General features: G+C 46.7%; 1 protein-coding gene across 1 annotated transcript in view; it reads left to right on the forward strand.

Annotated features, from left to right (window-relative positions):
* The first annotated feature begins 9,447 nt into the window (after positions 1-9,447).
* The window catches only part of LOC141027193 (uncharacterized), a 28,194-nt gene continuing 15,246 nt past the window's right edge, over positions 9,448-22,395 (forward strand). Inside the window, exons 1-3 of the mRNA XM_073504175.1 lie at positions 9,448-9,767; positions 9,926-10,212; positions 10,706-10,724. Of these exons, the coding sequence (XP_073360276.1) occupies positions 9,448-9,767; positions 9,926-10,212; positions 10,706-10,724 (626 nt within the window). The remainder of the gene's footprint in view (positions 9,768-9,925; positions 10,213-10,705; positions 10,725-22,395) is intronic.

Here is a 22,395-nt window from a genome sequence, read left to right on the forward strand (position 1 = left end):
AAGCATCCCACTTATGATTAACCCCTATTGCAAGCATCCGCAACTACAAAAGAAGTATTAAGGTAAACCTAACCATAGCATGAAACATATGGATCCAAATTAGCCCCTTACGAAGCAACGCATAAACTAGGGTTTAAGCTTCTGTCACTCTAGCAACCCATCATCTACTTATTACTCCCCAATGACTTCCTCTAGGCCCAAACAATGGTGAAGTGTCATGTAGTCGGCGTTCACATAACACCACTAGAGGAAAGACAACATACATCTCATCAAAATATCGAACGAATACCAAATTCACATGACAACTTATAGCAAGACCTCTCCCATGTCAGTGGGGTATTAATATGCATAAAGGATTTGAACATATGATCTTCCACCAAGTAAACCAACTAGCATCAACTACAAGGAGTAATCAACACTACTAGCAACCCACAGGTACCAATCTGAGGTTTTGGGACAAAGATTGGATACAAGAGATGAACTAGGGTTTTAAAGGAGATGGTGCTGGTGAAGATGTTGATGGAGATTGACCCCCCCCCCCCCCGATGAGAGGATCGATGGTGATGATTTCCCCCTCCCAGAGGGATGTTTCCCCGGCAGAACAGTGGAGCCCTAGATTGGTTTCGCCAGGTTCCGCCTCGTGGCGGCGGTGCTTCGTCCCGAAAGCTTGCTTCTCATTTTTTCCAGGGTGAAAGACTTCATATAGCCAAAGATGGGCATCGGAGGCCTGCCAGGGGGCCCACGAGGCAGGGGGCACGCCCAGGGGGTATGGCGCGCCCCCCACCCTCGTGGACGGTGGGTGGCCCCCCTCTGGTGCTTTCTTCACCCAATATTTTTTATATATTCCAAAACTGACTTTCGTGGAGTTTCAGGACTTTTGGAGTTGTGCAGAATAGGTCTCTAATATTTGCTCCTTTTCCAGCCCAGAATTCCAGCTGCCGGCATTCTCCCTCTTCATGTAAACCTTGTAAAATAAGAGAGAATAGGCATAAGTATTGTGACATAATGTGTAATAACAGGCCATAATGCAATAAATATCGATATAAAAGCATGATGCAAAATGGACATATTAAGGGCGCGGTGACCGCGGATGTCGGCGGTGTCCACGGCGGTGCGGGGAAACTCGCAATCGCTGCGGGTGTGGAGAAGGAGGTGGCAGGATCCGCCTCAGCGCTGCAGAAGGTGACGGCGTCGAGCGGCGCAGTCAATCCCGATACCCACGATGTGCAGCCTGGCGAGGAGCAGGAGGTATTTGCACTTGCTTTGCTTTAGGATATTAGCTTGTAGAGTTAGTTGGATTGGTTAGATTGTGGATTCATACCGTAGTTCAGATGGTTAGAGTAATTGGTTTGACGGATGGGCCGGGGTTTTCTGTATTGGGGGGATGTGGGTTTTTGTACTAGGGTTTGTTGGATAAATTCGTTGCAAAAATGCTAGATAGATCTGTTTATTAGATGTGCTTCAATGCTACACAGATGTATGTTTATTAGATTTGTTGTTAATGCTCACAAATTGGGGTTTTTAATGCTAGAGGCATGTATGCTTATTAGATTGGGAGATTGGGTCCCTGTTAGATTTGTTTTTGAATGCTACTCAGATTGGGGTTTTGAATGTCATACGCCCAAATGGAATCCATTGATTAAGAAGTTATTTGATTCATTAGTATATAAATGTGTCCACAATATGTAGTTATATTAGCTCTGTTCTTCAATGTGTGTGCATGACCAATGATAATGTGTTATTGGAATGTCATATTGGGGTTTTGAATGTCATATGTATTATATTAGATTTGTTTTTGAATGCTACTCAGGTTGGGGTTCTGAATGTCATATTAGGAGTATATTAACCCTATGATCAATGTGTCATGTGTGCATATCTAAATTTTCAATTGGCTACTAGTGATGGATGTAATTGTATATTCAGGAGGATGATGGTTGGGGGGAGAGGAAGCTGGCCGACTACCACTCGTACGAGGGGGCGTTTAGTGACGATTCTGAATATGAGGTAAGCCTATCCCTTGTTCATTTAGTTCCTTTGACATGGTGTATATGAATCTATAATGTATTAATGCAATTCATTCATGTGTGCAGTATGATTTTGGAGATGATGTGTACAAAGGCAACGTCGCGTCCTTCACAGCCAAGGAGGTGGAGAAGATCAAGGCCAAGGGAGTTGCTTCCTTCTACAACCGCAAGTTCAAGAAGTGGCACTGCCCCTACTGCACTAGCAAGCCAAAGCCCAAGGATGGCCGCTTCGATCACCTTCTATCTCATGCAGAGGATGTAGCGATCCGCGGGGAGGACAACATGATTAGGGGGCAACATGCTACGCTCGCGAAGGCCCTGACTCCGGCATGAAGTGATGTGATGATATGATGATGTGATGGTGTGATGCTGTGAACTGAATCTTAATCTTTTGGGTACTTTGGGTCTGGTTACTTTTGGTAAACTTAATGTGGTTGTTTATGGTGTGAATTGAATCTATGGTGATGCTAGTAATGTATTATTCTATCTATATTTGTCTGTCCTTATATTCGCCTGTGGTGTATGGTTAGTTCTGTTTAACTATGAGTTAAGGTGCTGCAATGATCACACATGTTGTTTCAGTGTTGCTTCACTGATCAGACATGTTGTTTCAGTGTTGCTTCATTGATCACACATGTTGTGTCAGTGTTGCTTCACTGATCACACATGTTATTGGTCTCATGTTTATTAATCAAATCAAATGCACACTTTTTCCCACCAGCATGTTTCATTATCCGATGTTTTGAACTGACATTCGACAAGACAATATAAATTCAAGAAAATGCAAAAAAAATAAAACCTTGGCAAACTATCTATGTTTGTGTAGGAGATCATGTGTGCAAAATTTGAGATGATTTAGAGGAGGCCAAAGAAATTTGAATTTGAGAAATGTGCTCCAAATAAGCTCCCAGGCTAGGGTAAACAGCCTATTTGTAATCAAGTTTTCTTGGACCTACTCTAAATGAGCTAAATGTTTTTTATTAACACCTATTCAATCTATATAGTGTAGATTCAAAGTCTCACTATTTTTTGAATTAATCTTCATATTTTTACATTTTCTTTTGAAAAATATGCTTTAATATAAAAACTATTAAAACACGTTTAAAATATAAAAATGGAAAACTAAGTTCAGATCCTTCTTATTCACTTTGAAATAAAGCTTTGGTGATTTTTTTGATTTTTTTTAAATTTTCAAAAACAGAAGGTAACCCTACCTCATCTCCTTGAACTCTATGAAATCTTGTAGGTGATAGCTCATATGTGTGAAGGTTTTCTCATGAAAATGACCATAGACCAAATTTATGATTTTTGGTTGGTAACATGTCACATAAGACAACATTGTGCGCAGGTTTCATATTTTTTTTATTTTTTCTAAATTAATGGTGCTCATTTGACCTCGATCGTGCCAGCTAGGGGTTTTTTTCATGAAAATGATCATAGACCAAGTTTAGTATTTTTCCTCGTTAGTGTGTCTTATAAAACAACGAACAGCGAAGGTTTCATATTTTTTCGATTTTTTTAAATTAATTATGCTCAGTCAAAGCTTTCATAACCCCGTTGACCAGCTCAAAACCCCTCAAAACCCCGCGGGGTTTCGCCTAACCCGAGCTCCGAACGTCAGCCGTCCGATCATACCCTGGCGCCAAGCGACAGCTCTCAGATGTGGTCTTCTAGAAGGATTCGGTGGGCAAGCTCCGGGCCGTTGGATCACAAGGATGGCTCCGCATCATTGGATCATGGGGCGATCCGCGAGAGGCGATCCTGTTGGTTGTGCTCGGCTGCTCGCCCACCACTGACTCCGCGAAAAAAAACATTGTTATTGGGCCCAAAAGGAAACCAAGCTCTGGTTGGGCCATCGAATTGGGGCGTTTTTTTGTGAACGTGCTGGCTCTGTTTTTTGTGGACGTGTTGGCTCGGTTTTTTTTTGCATAGTTTGAAATTACACAACAATTGACATTGCGTAGAAAATTTAGTTCTTTTTGTTCTATACAAATGCAAAATGACCAAATTTGTAAGGGCTAAATTTATTTTTATCATGCAAAATGGCCACAAACTATTAAAAAATGGGTCATTTTGCATTTGTATAATGGCCACAAGCCCTCTATCTTCTTTTTATCATGCAAAATGACCAAATTTTTAAGGGCCAAATTTATTTTTATAATGCAAAATGGCCACAAGCCCTTACAAAAATTTGTCTCTTTTTGTTCATATAATATATATATATATATGACCGCGGATTCCCACGCATGCAATTAGCTTCTTTTTCTCCTTCTTTTCAAACCACCATTTCCCACGCGTGTACACTACCGATGCTGCGGTGGGTTTGACAAACGAGCTACTAACTTCATATTTGATCCCGTTATTGCCACGGCCAAATAACACGTAGCACTATGGCTATTTAAGCCACACTCTGCCTCTGCCATCTCCCACCCTCTGCCTCTGCCATCCCTCATCCATCTGCCCTTCTTGCTCTCCGACCCCTTCTCCTTCTTCTGCACATCCCTCAGCCATGCAGTACATCGGACCAACCTACCCCTTCCCAACCACCGTGCCGGAGAGGCTCTACCCTACCGGCGTGTACGTTGATAGCACACTACGTGTGTGGGCAATATCAAGGCTGAGGGCCGCAAGGAACTTCACCGAGTTCTTCCTCGTGTCCGGCTACCACCACCTCCCGAGGGGATCTCCAACGATGTTCCGCGTCGAGGAGGTCATCCAAAACCGGGTGGTGGTTGCTCTCCTTGCCCACTTCACCAACACATTCGACGCCTTCTACCTCCCCGGCCGGGTGTTTTGGTGTGGCTCCAAGTTCATCGCTTTCACCACCCACAACAGGTTCACGGAGTACACCAACATCTTCCCCACCGCGACGCGCATGCACACTCTTCCATACCCCATCAACAACGCCCCGGAGGAGCAGTGAAAAGGGCGCCCGGAGGAGGAGCGAGGTGGAGAAGGCGGCGGCTAGGGTTCTAAACTCTCTATCTTTTTTTAGTCTATGTTATGTTAAGTTGTAATTGAACTATGTTGGAGTTGCTATGGGCTTGTTGGCTTAAGTATTCTATCTATTCTATTATTAAGTTCTTCCTAGTTTGAACTATGTGATCGTGCTATGGGTTTGTTGGCCCTATCTACATATTGGGACTACATATTTGTTGATTGTTTTCTTATAGAGCTCGGCTTGTTAGTAGGGTTCCCTTGTTAGTAACCACCTAGTGCATGCAAGCAAACTTTGTTAGTAGGGATGAATGAGTAGATCTAAGCAAGGGAGTGGCTCTTTTTTTACACAAGCCACAAATATGTAGCCACCTAGCTAGAAGAGAGGAACCAGCGGCAGTGACCATCGCTGCATCCGTGGCGGCTGGCGTGCAAGAAAGCTGCTCGGTCAGTGCATCGTGGCGGACGCATCGGCACATCGTGGGATCGTGGCATCGGCGCATGCAGGCTCGATCGACGCATGCAGGCAGGCTTTGCTGGGTGCATGCACAGCAGGCTTCTGTCCTGGCAGCACGCGCAGACGTTTAATGCAAGGGACGGCCCAACGAAACCACGGCCCAACGGTCGAACAGCGACACCACCCAACGCGGCCCCACTTGTCTGGTCGAACGGACGACACAGTCCAATGTGGCCCCACTAGTCAGAGTTAACGGTCAAGCCTTTGACCTGACGGCAACGTCCGTTGTGCCCAGTTATGAGGGTTTCTGGCAATGGAGTGGGGAAAATTGAGCAAAAGTTAAGAGCGCGGGGATGAATGAGTAGAGCTAAGGAACCAGAGGCACAGATGTAAAAATCCCAAACATTTTTGCCACATACAGTTTATTTGGCATGTGTAAATTTATATTGTCGTGTTATTTCTAGGACATGTTAGATAAGTCTTGGATGTTCCCTTCGCACAACTACAAAGTTTGAGCAATGAAATATTTTTCTTGTGTAGAGCTCCTCGAATGTTTTTCCTGTATGAAATCTTCAAGCAGCTACAAAGTTTGAGCATATTTGGAGTTCAGTAATTTCAGATTTTTTTGTTTCCTATTATTGTGAAACATTTGTTTTAGACAAATGTGACGATACTCAGTTCCGTACCTTGGCCATCATAAGGGCCCATTTATCCGTTATGGCTCGCACTTCTCCCCGGCCTGCAAGTCCAGTGGTAAACGAAGTATAGAATTAGTGAATTCCCATTATAGGTACAAAATTAGTGAATTCCCATTATAAGCAAGCACTCAGGACCTTGAGGGGATAATCATCAAATGGACATCCATCTTCCAAAGGTTACCAAAATAGTTTCAGCGTGCCATGGCTACTCGTTGGCAATCCGAGCTAATTGGTGTTTATATACTGATCCATATTCGTGACATGTAGACAAAACCAAATGAGAGGAGCAAAACTATATTCTCTCTATTACAATTTTTTCTTAATGCCCGATATATTCTCTCTATTGTCTTCCGGCGAGCTTGGTGATGTCGTCTTAGTGTGCGAGCTTCTAAGGAGGGGTGGAAATTCCTTTCCCAAGCCGGCTAATGAGTGTGCATGCCTACGAAGCTAGCCGGGTGTGGACTCGGCTCCATGATTGTCAGGACCCCGATCCTAAGCCACATCGATCTAACATGTAACACATCATATCACTTTGCGGCCTCACGCACGGTATTCCTACGGGTGTCGCCTTACCTGGCCCGGGACCGTTTGCGCCTTTTGGCTCACGTATATGATAGTGTCGCTAGCATCCATATGACAGAGAACCCGGGCCGACATGACTAGTCGTGAACCCAAAGTGGCACTAACTTACGGGGACAGGCATACATGACCCAGCCTCGAACATGTCGGTCATCAGCGTGTGAATCCGGGTTGTAGCAACTGGGCTAGCAGGACTCCGGGAACCCGGGCTGTAGCAGGCTAGCAGGACTCTGGATGTCACCGCGTGACATTTCCCCGAAGGGACAGACACATGAATGTAGTGAATCACATGCCGGCCAGTCAAGTGTTCCGGAGCAGTAGTGCTGGGCTAGCAGGACTTCGGTGAACCGGGCTGTAGCGGCCTACTATGGCTCATGGAAGCACAAGACTACATTTCCCCATAAGAGAGGCTACCAAGGATAAACGACTAGGTTGTCGGATCCCACACATACCAAGCATTTCAATCATACACACAATATGCTCGATATGTGTAAATACAACATGGTATCACAACAAAACTCTACGACTCAAAGTATTTATTCATTAGGCTCCGAGGAGTGAGATATTACAAACATGGGTCTCATGACCCAACATTCAGAGCATACAAGTCAAAGCACATGCGGAAGCTTAACATGTCTGAGTACAGACATCTACAAATGAAAAGAGCTGAGAAGCCTGACTATCTACCAGATCCCGCCGAGGGCACAAGATCGTAGCTGAGGTATCAAGCTAAACGTCAAAGTCCACACGGAACTACTAGCGAGACTGACGTCTCTCTGCAAAACATAAATTAAGCAAACGTGAGTACAAATATACCCAGCAAGACTTACATCAGAACTAACTACATATGCATCATTATCAACAAAGGGATGGTGGGGTTTAACTGCAGCAAGCCAGCTTTGACTCAGTGGCTAACCTGAACTACTACTGCAAGTAACTCTTTTGAGGTGGCGCACACGAGTCCACATATTCACCATATCAATACACCACTATGGATCCGCTCCCGTCCCCTACGAGAAGGCCATCCATAGCACTCACACTTATCTTGCGCACTTTAGAGTATCCAATTTCACTTGTCTAAACTGTACAGGCAACCCAGAAGTCCTTTACCGCGGACACGGCTATTCGAATAGATCATTTATAACCCTGCAGGGGTGTACTTCTTCACACACGCTCTCGCCACTTACCACCATGTACACGTCGTGTATCTCGGCAACCTTCAAGCGGAAGCCTGGCGAGGGAGTCGGCCACGACCTGACTAACCACACAAGTCTCTAGTCCAGGTTTATCGCCTATTCGGGTTCCATCCGCGAGGAGATCCGGCCGGGGTTTCGCTCACAGCACCAAACGATGTGTGCAGGGTTTCCAAGACACCAAACGGGTGTCCGGTACACCGTGCCACGGTGTATCTACCGCATCATAGCCCACCCCTAGGGTCAGTGCTACGCACGGCCTCCAACACATATCCTACAAACACCAGAAACTAGTTGCAACTCCTGGACAGAGATCAAGGCGATTAATAAGTCGAGAGAGTCAATTAAGGATCCCAATGTGTGGTAGTAGCTGTTCATGGATCACAAACACAGAACTCAGTTCCTGAGGACGGTTTCAATGAGACAACCCACCATGTACTCCTACATGGCCTCTCACCGCTACCTTTACCAAATCGTGTTCACACTCTTAGCTCACACACAGTAGGACATGTTCAACACCAATCCAATTCATTCCCGATGAATCAGACCTGACTCAACTCTAAGCAGTAGCAGGCATGACAAACAAGCATGAATGAGTAGGCACATCAGGGCTCAAATAACTCCTACTCATGCTAGTGGGTTTCATCTATTTACTGTGGCAATGACAGGTCATGCAGAGGAAAAGGGGTTCAGCTACCGCAGCATGTAACAGTTGAATCGATGTTGTCCTAATGCAGTAAAAGAGAGCAGGAGCGAGAGAGTGGGATTGTATCAGAATGAACAAGGGGGTTTTGCTTGCCTGGCACTTCTGAAGATAATAATAGCTCTTCATCGGTGTCATCGATCTCATCGTCGGTACCACGTCTACTGAGGGAACAATTACCGGCAACAGAGAGGGAACACAATAAATACAATGCAACAATATGATGCATGATCATGACATGGCAAAATGAATGTGTTTTGGCTAATGCAACTTAGAACAAGTTGGTTTGAGCTCATTTGAATCAAAGATTCAAATGCAAACCCAAAATAAGAGGTCATATTAGGGAATTAGCTTGTTTCATCTAAATAGCAAGGTTAAAGTGTTCTGACATGCATGAAACTAGTACAGATGGAAAAATTGAATTTTTCTGATCAATTTTCATATATAAATCCTTCCATTTGGAGTTACAGATTAATTTCTATGAATTTTTGAAGTTTGTGATATTTTCTGGAATTTCCTGAAAAAGAATAAATCCAGAAAAAGGTTAACTGCGTCAGCATGATGTCGGGGTGACGTCAGCAGGTCAAAGCCGCCAGCCCAGGTCAAACCTGACGGCTGGGACCCACATGTCAGTGTAACAACTAACTAACAGAGTTGGTTAGTGTTAGGTTAGCACTAACCTAGGTTAATTAGGGCCTGGGCCCACTTGTCAGCCTCTAACTAAACTAACCTAGCTTAGTTAATACTAACCTAACTTAATTAGCTGGGGGGTCATTAGCACTAACCTAAACAGGGTTAGGCCAGCGTTAAGCCGCCGGCGACGACCAGAGGCGGCGGAGCGCTGCGGAAACGGGCTATGGTGCCCCGTTCGCAGCGTGGCTGGGCTCGTTCGAGAGCCCAGACCAGCGCGCGTCAGGCGGTGGTGCCAGCCGGGCCTGGGGTGGCCGGAGGTGACAGCGAGGAGCTCGACCGCGGCGGCCGGAGCCCGGGTGAGGCGCGAGCGGCGCTGTGGTGCGTGTGCAGGAGAGCTGGAGTGCTGGTGTGTGCGTGCGCGATGCGGCGAGGGCGATGGACACGCCCGGTGGACCAAATGGTCGCCGGAGGCGCGTCGGTGGCGAGCGCAGGCGGCGGCGCGTTCGGGCGCAGGCGACGCGGTGGCTACGGCGTCCAAACAAGGCAAAAGAGAGGGGGGGTTCGGGACAGGAGCTCACGGTGAGCACGTTGGGCGGGTCGACGAGCTCGGGGAAGCACCGGAGCGAGCGTAGCGGCGAAGGGATCTCCGGCGGCCGGTGATGGAGATGTCGAAGATGAGGACGCTGTGGGGTGTCCGGCAGCGTGCGGTTCGTCGAGGAGGTCGAGGGAGTCGCGGCGGAGGTAATGGGCAGCACGGGGAGGCGAGGGGAGCACGGTGGCTGCGGCGTTACGGCGGCGCGGCTGCAGCTGCGCTCGGGCGCGAGAGGGAGAGAGAGCAGAGGAGGGGGAAGAGGTCGGGAGAGAGTGAGGGGGTTCCAGGGGGTGCGTGTCGGCGTCCAGGGCGTCCAGAAGCTCGGCGACAAGCAGGAGGTGGCGGGGCGTGTGCTCGCGCGCGGCGGCCGCGCGCGCGCTGTCCTCCTGGTGGGAGGTTGGTGATGACTGGCAGAGGCCAGTGGGCTAGGCCTCTGCTGGGCCGTGGTGGGGCGCCAGGTAAGTGGCCTCTGGCCTTTCTCTCTCTCCTTTTTTTCTATTTGTTTCTCTTTTCTATTTCTGTCTTTGTTTTCTAATTTAGCAAAAATACTAAACCACTTCAAAAGTTCATGAAAATAGTTGTGTGAACTAAGTGGTCTTTAACCTGAACCACACAACAATTTCCAGAATTATTGAACATAATAATGAATATAAATCCAATTCAAATATTTATTGGATTAATTCAAGGGTCCAAAATAATTATTCCTGAGATTCTAAAAATATTGGTTTGAATTTTATCTCTTGCGAATATTTCCAGATATTAACAGGAACATTTTCTTGGGCTTGTTTGAGGAGATTTTTAATGTTGATTATTTCTGAAATGATTTCTGAGGCTTTCCACTTTCCCCAATTCAATTTTCAGGAATTTTAGACATGATGTATGAGTGCAGATGCAGCTATTTCACTCAGGTATTCTAGGGCTATGACAACTCACCCCCACTAAACAAGAATCTCGTCCCGAGATTCAAGTCTTGAGGTAAGAAGACAGAGGTGACACAAGACCAACACAATCTTCACGATCCAGGTTGCACTTCATAAGATTGTTGATTTGTTGCATCACGTTAATCTTGGCAGCCTCGCTTTTGAGATCTTCATCCACGCGATGACGACGGAAAGAAACTCTACTAGGTTTGATCTTCCCGAAGATCGAGCTATTCAAAATCAACTCGCGGAATGAGATGTTGAAACATCTCGAGTTGAGATACAAAACACACATCGAGAGGGATGGAAGAACAAACGAGGAAGTTCGATTTGGTGGGCAACAATTCCACGCTTAAGAAGATGGTGGATGGTGTCAAGGTAGCGAGGAAATAATTGCCATGATTCTCTAGCGGGGCACCTTAGGAAAGGTGACTCGTAGAGTTATCCCCTTAAGTGGAAAAAAGAATTACTTTTGATACATAGATCATTGAAACTCTCTAAACCAGCCTAAGGAAAATCACGAACGATCGTTTGAAGGAGTTCGGAGAAATGGCATACTCAGTTGGAAAGAAAACTAGAGTTATAAGACAACTCAACAAACGGAAGGCACATTCCAGTTGATACTGAGGATATAACCTAGTTTCCGAGCGTGCTCTCAAGAACTTGAGCATTTCCATACTCATCAAGGTTTTACCAACATCCCTGTCAAGGATCGTGGCAACACAACATACTATCATGACGAATAGTGATGGAGGGTGCAGATGCAAAGGGAGATAACAACTTCTCAGATTTCACCTCGAGGCCAAGGAAACAAAATCTGGATGATCGACCGAGAGACATTTAGCACTCCGCTTCTAATGTTCTCCTTGATGTTCTAGCTACCACGGCCATGCTTAAGAAGCATCAACATGGCCATCAAGTAAAGGTCGGACTTCGGGAGCACATGATCCATAAGGAACAACTTCTAGAATAAGTCATGCGAAATCCCCATGGGAGGTGACCAAATGGCTTAATCAAGATACTACAACAATAGTCCTTCCAGCTAGGTGCGTCCACTTCACTGGAACCTATATCATAGTTCTCGGAAGAAGTTCCAACCATCATATCTGCCTGAGATTCAAATCTGGTTGGTAACAGGATAATTCACACAACGTGTCTAGAAAGAAAGTTTGCAACACAAACCGACGAGATGACGTTGCGAGATTCTCGGGAGATGGACTACGATAGCAAGCTCCAAAACATGAGCTGGTTCTGCTACATACATGCGAACACGCTGTCCAAGACAAGCATGACCATGTAATAGTCTTACAAGAAAACACTACCGAGTTCTGGTTGGGGACCATCAACGAGGATATCGAAGTCCTTGCATAAGGCATGCTCTTTTGAAGGAACTTCTTCTCCTTGAACAAATCAATCAGTGGCTTGGTGTGCTAGGAACACATATGGAGTGGAGGTAATTAATCTAGCAAACCACAGAATGCTTCGCGCGAATGCATGACTGACTTGGGATGATTCCAAAGGAAGCAAAAACAAGCTCCCTCGAATTCACGGCGGCAACTTGCATCGATTGCACATGAACTTAGAGGAAGTCACTACTTCCATCCAAACATATACTTCATGAACGGGGCATGAAGAAAATGCTTACACAAGTTTCCAACACTAGCTGGATGTTCAGCACGAATCATGGAGGAGACAAAATGCTGCTGATGGGCTCAACAGCAACTCATCGGAATTTCCATGTCACTGGACTTCCACCATTATGTGAACACGGTGATAGCATTGGTCAGACCAAAAGATGTAATGGTGTATGCTCGAGGGATCAACCACGAGTAAGACAACATTGCGAACATCGTTGGTTCTGATTTGACTTGACGATAGCCCATACTCAAGTCAAAGTTTTGACAAGACAATAGATCCAACAACTGATCACGAGGACCAATTGGTGAAGATATCATGTTTCTTTAACACACACACAAACACAAAGATATCCCTTCAGAAAGAACCAAATTCAGCAAAGCTTTTTATCTTCCAACTCTCCAAGTTGTTGTTTAGCTTAACCAACTAGCTCAGGGGTATCCAACACAGATTCTTGGAGAAGGGGGGTTTATAAGAAACCAACTTGATCACGAACTCAACATAGCGGTCAGGTGACAACCTAGTTATACTTCCGAGAAGATATACGGAAAATCATGAACCACCGATATGTCACTAAGCTCGAGAACAATCTTGCTTTTCAGGCAAGACGATATGATCAAATAAGCAAGGATTGACACTATCCTAACTCATTGATCGAAAAGTGCACTGGAAATAAGGACTAGGTAGCACGATAAACCCTAGGGTGATGATTCAATAACCAACACGCTGAAGATAAGATTATTGTCCATTAACTACCAGGCAACATAGTTGCTAGGAGTATTGATTTCACACATCACAATTCACTTGTCGGCATTCCGGTTGCGACAACACGACACCGAGGAATGAATAATGATGGCGAGATGTATCACTACGTCAAGAATTCATAAGAGAGGGTGCAATTCTCATGACATTCCTGACATAAAGTGGGTAATAATTCAGGGTAGAACAAACCAAAAGCTTGATTGCATTTGATCTGCGGAATACAACTGCTTTGACCCAATCCTAGAAATGGATGAGGTACTGGAGTTTGTTTCTCCTAGTCATTCTGAACTAGAATGGCTTGAAGGACCACAAGAACGATAGACACCGATGAACGAATGCACGCATACTCTTGACTATCAATTGATAGACGAAGGTCAGCAGACAACTAAAGAGGGACAACTCAAGGAACATATGTTTTCTGAGTTGTGGATGCATGGATTAGTATGCCGAACAAATTCAACATATTTCTTCCGGATAACCCATGCAGAGAGGTAGGATTGGCAGAGTCTCGGCCATAATAGAGAACTCATCAAGAGCACTTTTGTTATGATCTTTCGGTTCAACGAGGAACTTCTGCCATATTGGTTCATGGTATTGGAAGAAAGATTTACCACGGACCTCGAGGACTATCGCAAAGGTTACTAATATCCTAAAGGAACTAGCAACACTATCAACATGAAGCAAGTAGGGTGAATCTTGGGCTTAGGAACCCAGAAATAGAATACCTACTACTAAATGGCATCACGGGATGCTTTCGAGAATGGTAGCCAGAATCATCACACTGGGAACACAAAACATGGCTAGATTACTAGGTGACTCCCTAAAACACCGAGGGTCATAATAATAGCTCCAACATATATGTCGAGGCAATAGAGTACCTCAACTCACCGATTAGTGTGGTTGAATTGGCCCAAAGGGACATCGGAAGGAAAGATGGAATTTGCAAATGCATCAGACTATTTAGAAACCTGGGATGACTCGGATAGCATAATGGCTATAAATGCTCAAAATATTTGGGACATCCTGCAAAATGGTGGCATAACCACTCAACATCACAATATCAAGGTTCCATAATCAACGGTCAACACAAGGAAGTAGTAGGAACTGAAATGAGGCTTGTAACCAACAATCCTATAAGTCTACGGATTAGTAACACGTGATCCTGATAGAAAGATGAGAATCCTAGTTCTTAATCCCCGTAGAAGAGAAGAGGATGACTCAGATCAGAAGGCCATAGGGTAAAGGAGTAAAAAGAGCCTTACGTTCCTTCCCACAATCAATTCCCCTACATATAACTAAAGCATATCTAGACTCAACTTCGACCAGTTTGGCTTGGTAATCCTACAGGCAGTCAGGCTCTGATACCAAAGCTGTCAGGACCCCGATCCTAAGCCAAACCAATCGAGCATGTAACACACCATATCACTTTGCAGCCTCACACACGGTATTCCCACGGGTGTCGCCTTACTTGGCCCAGGACCGTTTGCGCCTTTTGGCTCACGTATATGATAGTGTCGCTAGCATCCATATGACAGAGAACCCGAGCCGACATGACTAGTCGTGAACCCAAAGTGGCACTAACTTACGGGGACAGGCATACATGACCCAGCCTCGAACATGTCGGTCATCAGCGTGTGAATCCGGGCTGTAGCAACTGGGCTAACAGGACTCCGGGAACCCGGGCTGTAGCAGGCTAGCATGACTCTGGATGTCACCGCGTGACATTTCCCCGAAGGGACAGACACAGGAACGAAGTGAATCACATGCCGGCCAGTCAAGTGTTCCGGAGCAGTAGTGCTGGGCTAGCAGGACTCCGGTGAACCGGGCTGTAGCGGACTACTATGGATCATGGAAGCACAAGACTACATTTCCCCATAAGAGAGGCTACCAAGAATAAACAACTAGGTTGTCGGATCCCACACATACCAAGCATTTCAATCATACACACAATATGCTCGATATGTGTAAATACAACATGGCATCACAACAAAACTCTACGACTCAAAGTACTTATTCATTAGGCTCCGAGGAGCGAGATATTACAAACATGGGTCTCATGACCCAACATTCAGAGCATACAAGTCAAAGCACATGCGGAAGCTTAACATGTCTGAGTGCAGACATCTACAAATGAAAAGGGCTGAGAAGCCTGACTATCTACCAGATCCTGCCGAGGGCACAAGATCGTAGCTGAGGTATCAAGCTAAATGTCGAAGTCCACACGGAACTACTAGCGAGACTGACGTCTCTCTGCAAAACATAAATTAAGCAAACGTGAGTACAAATGTACCCAGCAAGACTTACATCAGAACTAACTACATATGCAGCATTATCAACAAAGGGATGGTGGGGTTTAACTGCAGCAAGCCAGCTTTGACTCAGTGGCTAACCTGAACTACTACTGCAAGTAACTCTTTTGAGGTGGCGCACACGAGTCCACATATTCACCATATCAATACACCACTATGGATCCGCTCCCGTCCCCTACGAGAAGGCCATCCATAGCACTCACGCTTATCTTGCGCATTTTAGAGTATCCACTTTCACTTGTCTATGAACTGTGCAGGCAACCCAGAAGTCCTTTACCGCAGACACGGCTATTCGAATAGATCATTTATAACCCTGCAGGGGTGTACTTCTTCACACACGCTCTGGCCACTTACCACCATGTTGTAACGCCCACGATGCGGCTATATCTCCCACGTGTCGAGGCACGACTTAGAGGCATAACCGCATTGTGGTTTTGTCGCAAGAAGGGTCATCTTCACACAATCCCATGTAATGAACAAGAATGGGATAAAGAGTTGGCTTACAATCGCCACTTCACACAATACATAAATTAATTCATACATCATCCAAAATCCACACAAAGACCGACTACGGTCAAATCCAAATGAAAATAAGATAACCCCAAATGCTAGATCCCCGGTCGTCCCAACTGGGCTCCACTACTAATCATCAGGAAAAGAAACATAGTAACGACCACATTCCTCGTCGAACTCCCACTTGAGCTCGGTTGCGTCATCTGCACTGGCATCATCGGCACCTGCAACTGTTTTGGTAGAATCTGTGAGTCACGAGGACTCAACAATCTCACACCCGTGAGATCAAGACTATTTAAGCTTATAGGAAAGGATGGTGTAATGAGGTGGAGCTGCAGTAGGCACTAAGCATATATGGTGGCTAAACATACGCAAGTGAGAGCGAGAAGAGAAACAACGCAACGATTGCGAAGCTAGAAATGATCAAGAAGTGATCCTGAAACTACTTACGTTCATGCATAACTCAAACCGTGTTCACTTCCCGGACTCCGCCGAGAAGAGACCATCACGGCTACACACACAATTGATGTATTTTAATTAAGTCAAGTGACAAGTTCTCTACAACCGGACATTAACAAATTCTCATCTGCCTCATAACCGCGGGCACGGCTTTCGAAAGATAATACCCTGCAGGGGTGTCCCAACTTAGCCCATTATAAGCTCTCACGGTCAACGAAGGATAAACCTTCTCCCAGGAAGGCCCGATCAGTCTCGGAATCCCGGTTTACAAGACATTTCGACAATGGTAAAACAAGACCAGCAAAGCCACCCAAATGTGCCGACAAATCCCGATAGGAGCTGCACATATCTCGTTCTCAGGGCACAACGGATGAGACATCCTACGAGTAAAACCAGGCCTCAAGTTTCCCCGAGGTGGCCCCGCAGTCTACTCGGTTCGGACCAACACTCGAAGGAGCACTGGCCCGGGGGGTTAAAATAAAGATGACCCTCGGGCTCGCGAAAACCCAAGGGAAAAGGCTTAGGTGGCAAATGGTAAAACCAAGGTTGGGCCTTGCTGGAGGAGTTTTATTCAAGGCGAACTGTCAAGGGGGTCCCATAAATCACCCAACCGCGTAAGGAACGCAAACTCAAGGAACATAATACCGGTATGACAGAAACTAGGGCGGCAAGAGTGGAACAAAACACCAGGCATAAGGCCGAGCCTTCCACCCTTTACCAAATATATAGATGCATTAATTAAATAAGAGATATTGTGATATTCCAAAATATCCATGTTCCAACATGAAACCAACTTCAACTTCACCTGCAACTAGCAACGCTATAAGAAGGGCTGAGCAAAAGCGGTAACTTAGCCAAACAACGATTTGCTAGGAAAGGATGGTTAGATGCTTGACATGGCAATATGGGAGGCATGATATATCAAGTGGTAGGTAGCGAAGCATAGCAATAGAACGAACAACTAACAAAGCAAAGATAGAAGTGATTTCAAGGGTATGGTCATCTTGCCTGCAAGGTTCTCAGAGTTGTCGAAAGCTTGATCCTCGTAAGCGTACTCAACAGGTTCCTCGTTCACGAACTCGTCTCCCGGCTCTACCCACAGCAGGAATACAAGCAAAGGAACCACAATCAATCACGGGAAAATGCACAAGCAACATGATGCAAAACATGTATGATATGCGAGATGTGGTATGCGATGCATATGCGTGCTCTGGAAGAAAAATGATGAACAAAGCATTAACTTGGCAAACCAAGTATTCCACCGGAAAGGTGAGATGATTTCGGTCGAAATCGATATAAAGATCACCGGAAACGGATGCACGGTTTGCAAATGGCAAGCAAAACAAGAATGGCACGATTCTGCGATTAACAGCAAGATAGCACTTAAAATACAACAAGAAACTATGCTACAGCACTCCAACATAGCAACAAAGCATATGGCAGTAATCTACAGGAGATGCTTGACAAAAGATGAACACTGAGCTACGGCTAGATCACAACATAACAGGTCCAAACAAGCATGGCAAAAGTGCAAAAGATATCAGGTAGCAATGTTCAGAGCAAGCAAACAACATGCTACAGGAACTTAACATAGCAAAAAAAGGCATGGCTTGAATCTACTAAATGCATATGAAAAAAGTCCCTTAATGACCATAAGCCAAAAAGGACCAGACAATATGATGGCAACCATGTAAACATAGCAAGTTTCGTTAACAGGTTTCAAACTTGGCAGAAAACAGAGCATGGCAGAAACAGTATTATGAAGGCATCTTTGTGAGCTTGATTCACTCACCACAAAGCAATACATGATAAAACAAGCATATCTACAGCAAGATCGCATGTTTATGAAGCTATCCATGATAATAGCAAGTACATAGCATGTATGAAACAACTACAGCAACCTTGGCAAAATTGAATATCATGTTAACATTCTGCCAGAAATATTTTATAGCAAACGTAGAGCCAGATTAAGACATGCTATGGTACTCCATAATTGCAAGCAGAGGCATGGATGGATAGAGCACAACTATATCTACAAAACATCCTTACTGAACATCACCAAAATGAGGATAGATCTCTCTGTAGACACATGGATACATGGTAACAAAATAACAGCAGACAGAGACAGTAAAATTACTCTCTGAAAACAGAAACACCACGAAGCCTAGTTTGCATGCTTGTGCTAGTCACCACAGAGATCACAAAAATACATGGCATACACCTCTGTAAAGATGGCATGGCATACATCAAAACACATGTAGAGCTCATGCCCATAAGGTGCACACATCAAATTCAACAAAAATAACAAATCCTCAAGTTCTGACAAGTAACAGCAGTTAACAGCATATAGCACTCTTGCACCAGAGATTTGGGCATCAACATGGACTCAAATGAACATGGCACAATGGAACAAAATGAAGAGCACCTCGAGACGAAAATTTCGATATATTACATGCACGAAACGGAGCTATATGCAGAGAGTTATGATGCAATGAACAGGGCTACATGTTGCAAAAATCTTAGGACTTCGAAGATTTCGGGGAAGGGGAGAAGAAGTCAACCCGAGTGGATCCAGATCGGATCGGGCGCAGCTCGCCGGAGAAGAAGAAGCCAGCGGCCGGAGCTCGGGGCCGGCGAGGACGGAGAGGGAGGAGGGAGAGACGTGGCAGTCGGGAACGCAGTGGGCGGAGGCGGTCACGCGCGACGGCGGCAGGGTCGGCGACGGCGACCTCGGGGCGCGGCGGTGGTCGGCGGGAACAGCAGCGCCGGCGACGCGGCCCGGCGACGGCGGGAGGACGAGGGCGGCGCTGGGCGCGGGAGGAGCCTCGGGTGGCGGCGGGCGACGGGCGGGCCGCGGGGGCCGCGCGTGGACTTCGCGGCCTCGGCAGCGGCGCGGCGTACGGGCGCCACGTGGTGCGCCGTGAGTGGGTGGGGCGGCGGCGCAGTTGCGTCCGGCCCCGGGCGGACACGTCCGGCGGCGCGGAGGAGCGGAGCTAGGGTTTCGGGGATCCGGAATTTCGGGGAGGCTCACATATTTATAGGTAGAGGGAGCTAGGAGGCTCCAAATGGAGTGCGGTTTTCGCCCACACGATCGTGATCGAACGACCGAGAGCATGGAGGTGAGTTTGCTGGGTTTTGGGCTGTTTGGAGGGGGGTTTTGCTGCAACACACAAAAGGACTTTGTGGTTGCCCGGTTAACCGTTGGAGCATCAAACGACCTCCAAATGGAACGAAACTTGACAGGTGGTCTACCGGTGTTATACCAAGGCCACTTGGCAATCCTCGGTCCATTCCGAGAATGTTTACCACCCGCTCACGAAAAGAAAACAAGAGGGGTGCGCCGGAGGAGGTGGGAGTGCCGGATTGTAAAACGGACAACGGGGAAAATACTCGGATGCATGAGACGAACACGTATGCAAATGAGATGCACATGATGACATGATATGATATGCATGACATGAACAAAATGCAAAACAAAAAACAAAACCCGACCACGGAGGGAATATCATAACACATAGCCGAAAATGGCAAGAGTTGGAGTTACAAATATGGAAAGTTACATCCGGGGTGTTACAACACTCCACCACCACGAGAGGATCTCGTCCCGAGATCTAGGACTGAAAGAACTCCGTATATTCGGAACGGAGGTGATCCTCGCGTTCCCAGGTGGCTTCTCGGTCGGAATGGTGCGACCACTTCACTTCAGGAATTTGATTGACTTGTTGCGAGTCTTGCGCTCAGTTTCTTCAAGAATAGCAATGGGGTGCTCATGATAAGACAGATCTTCTTGGAGGTCAATCTCTTCGAAGTTGATGGTGCGCTCAGGAGTCTTGAAGCACTTGCGGAGCTGTGACACGTGGAACACATCGTGCACGTTTACAAAGTTGGAGGGAAGCTCAAGTTGATAGGCGAGGTCGCCTCTTTTGCCAATGATCTTGAAGGGACCCACGTATCTAGGGGCAAGCTTCCCTTTGATACCGAAGCGACGAGTGCCTTTCATTGGAGAGACGCGGAGGTAGACATGGTCTCCAATCTCGAAAGCCAAATCACGGTGCTTACTATCATAGTAACTCTTCTGGCGCGATTGCGCGGCTTTTAGATTTTCACGGATGACTTTACACATTTCTTCAGCCTCTGTGATTAAGTCGTTGCCAAGAAGTTGGCGTTCACCAGTCTTTGACCAATTGAGAGGAGTACGGCAATTCCTGCCATAGAGAATCTCGAATGGGGCCTTGCCCGAACTCGCTTGGAAGCTGTTGTTGTAGGAGAATTTGGCATATGGAAGACAATCTTCCCATTTCATGCCAAAGTGTCGGGGATATACCCCGCGGTATGACCCGGTCGGAATTGGCGACTCACTGGTGACCCGCCCGGAGCTTGGCGATTCACAGATAACCTGCCTGATCTTGGTGACTCATTAGTAACCCGGCGGGCGGGTCAGATGGACAACAAGGCCCAAAGCCCAGAAGGCCGGCTCACATTATGATGGGCCGGATTAAGAGGAAAGGGATGACGAATATTTCCTTTACGAGGAAGCAAGACCCGGACTTGTAATCAACTTGTAAGAGAAGATAGACTAGTCGTAGTCCTACTAGGACTCCACATATAACCCGCCCCTCTAACTTATATAAGGAGGGGCGGGGCTCCCCAAGAGGGACAAGGAACAAGAAACAATCTCTAGGGCTAGACACCGAGAGCCGGTTCCCGGCAACTCTCTCATGAGCATAATGAGACCTAGCCACAAACAGCATGTAGGGCTATTACCGGATGATGTTTCCCGGGGCCCGAAGCTGTCTAAATCCTTGTCTTGTGTTGCGTCTCTCGATTCCGCCCAACCCCTCTCAAGCTACCACATAGATGCGCTGGCCTCGCGACTAAGTCCTGACACTAAGGACATCTGCCGTGACAATTCCACGATAGTTGGTGCCCACCGTGGGGCTCGCGCACGATGGTGTTGAGTTCTTGAAGGGATCTTTTCTAGGATTCAAGAAGTTTGCAATTTTCCGGCTCAACAAAAGCTGGCGTGGAAAATTCATATCAACTATAAGTTCATCAGTCAAAGGTTGACGAAGTGTTCTGCGGCGGCGGATATGAGATTGATTATTTTAGGGTTACAAGTTGTACGGCCATCTCTCGCGCTGTGATAAATCCGCGGAGTACTATTGCACCGAGTTCGAGACGAGGTCTTCTACTGGAGGCGGTTTATCTACCACGTTCTCTGAGGCCGACAAAAGTTCAGGTGACCCGTCCGACCGCAGGTTCCGCCGAGTTGTCGTAACCACGGTTCTTGGCCCGTTTTACCCGGTGGAAAATCCCTAAAGGCTGCAGCCGTCCTGGCTGTTCCGACGCGTTGCAATTGCTGCTCCGTACGCAGCGCCCTGCCGCTCACAAGAGAGTTAAATCCCGAAGCAAGCATTGATCTACCGCTGCTGCTTTATGTGTGAAGACCAAAGTCAAATCATCAGTATCTACTACGTACAAGGTATATCACCACCATCACCTTGAGCCGCCTCTCCTTGCTGTGTCGCAAAGGCCTTTTCAGCTGTAGGCAGGCCTCAAACCGCTTGGCCGGGTGTCAACTATAACCTTGAGCCAATGGGCTTCGCCTTCGCCTTCCGCCGGCGCTGGCCTCCGCGGATGTTTCGAGCCGCCTCGCACCACCTCCTGCAGGAGCTTCATCGCTGAGTCGTCTCGGCCAAGCAATCTTGCCCCGGCCTTGCTCGTTCTATGAACCGCCACACACCGAGTCGCCTTCAGGGACCTAATGGCCGGCGCACTGTCTTCCTCGCTGGCATCGTTTCTGAGCCACCGCGGTGAGTCGTCGCCTCCGAGCCTCAAGTCTCCGACTCTCGCGGTTTCAATTGCCCGGCTGTAAACCGCCGTTCGTGCCTCACCCCATTGGCCATACTCCACGGTCAAATCTGCAAGCTGCCACGACTTGCCTTCAAATCGCCAAAATCAGTGGAATACAATTGGATAAT

Source organism: Aegilops tauschii, chromosome 1 (assembly GCF_002575655.3).
Source record: "Aegilops tauschii subsp. strangulata cultivar AL8/78 chromosome 1, Aet v6.0, whole genome shotgun sequence".
Lineage (NCBI taxonomy): Eukaryota > Viridiplantae > Streptophyta > Magnoliopsida > Poales > Poaceae > Aegilops > Aegilops tauschii.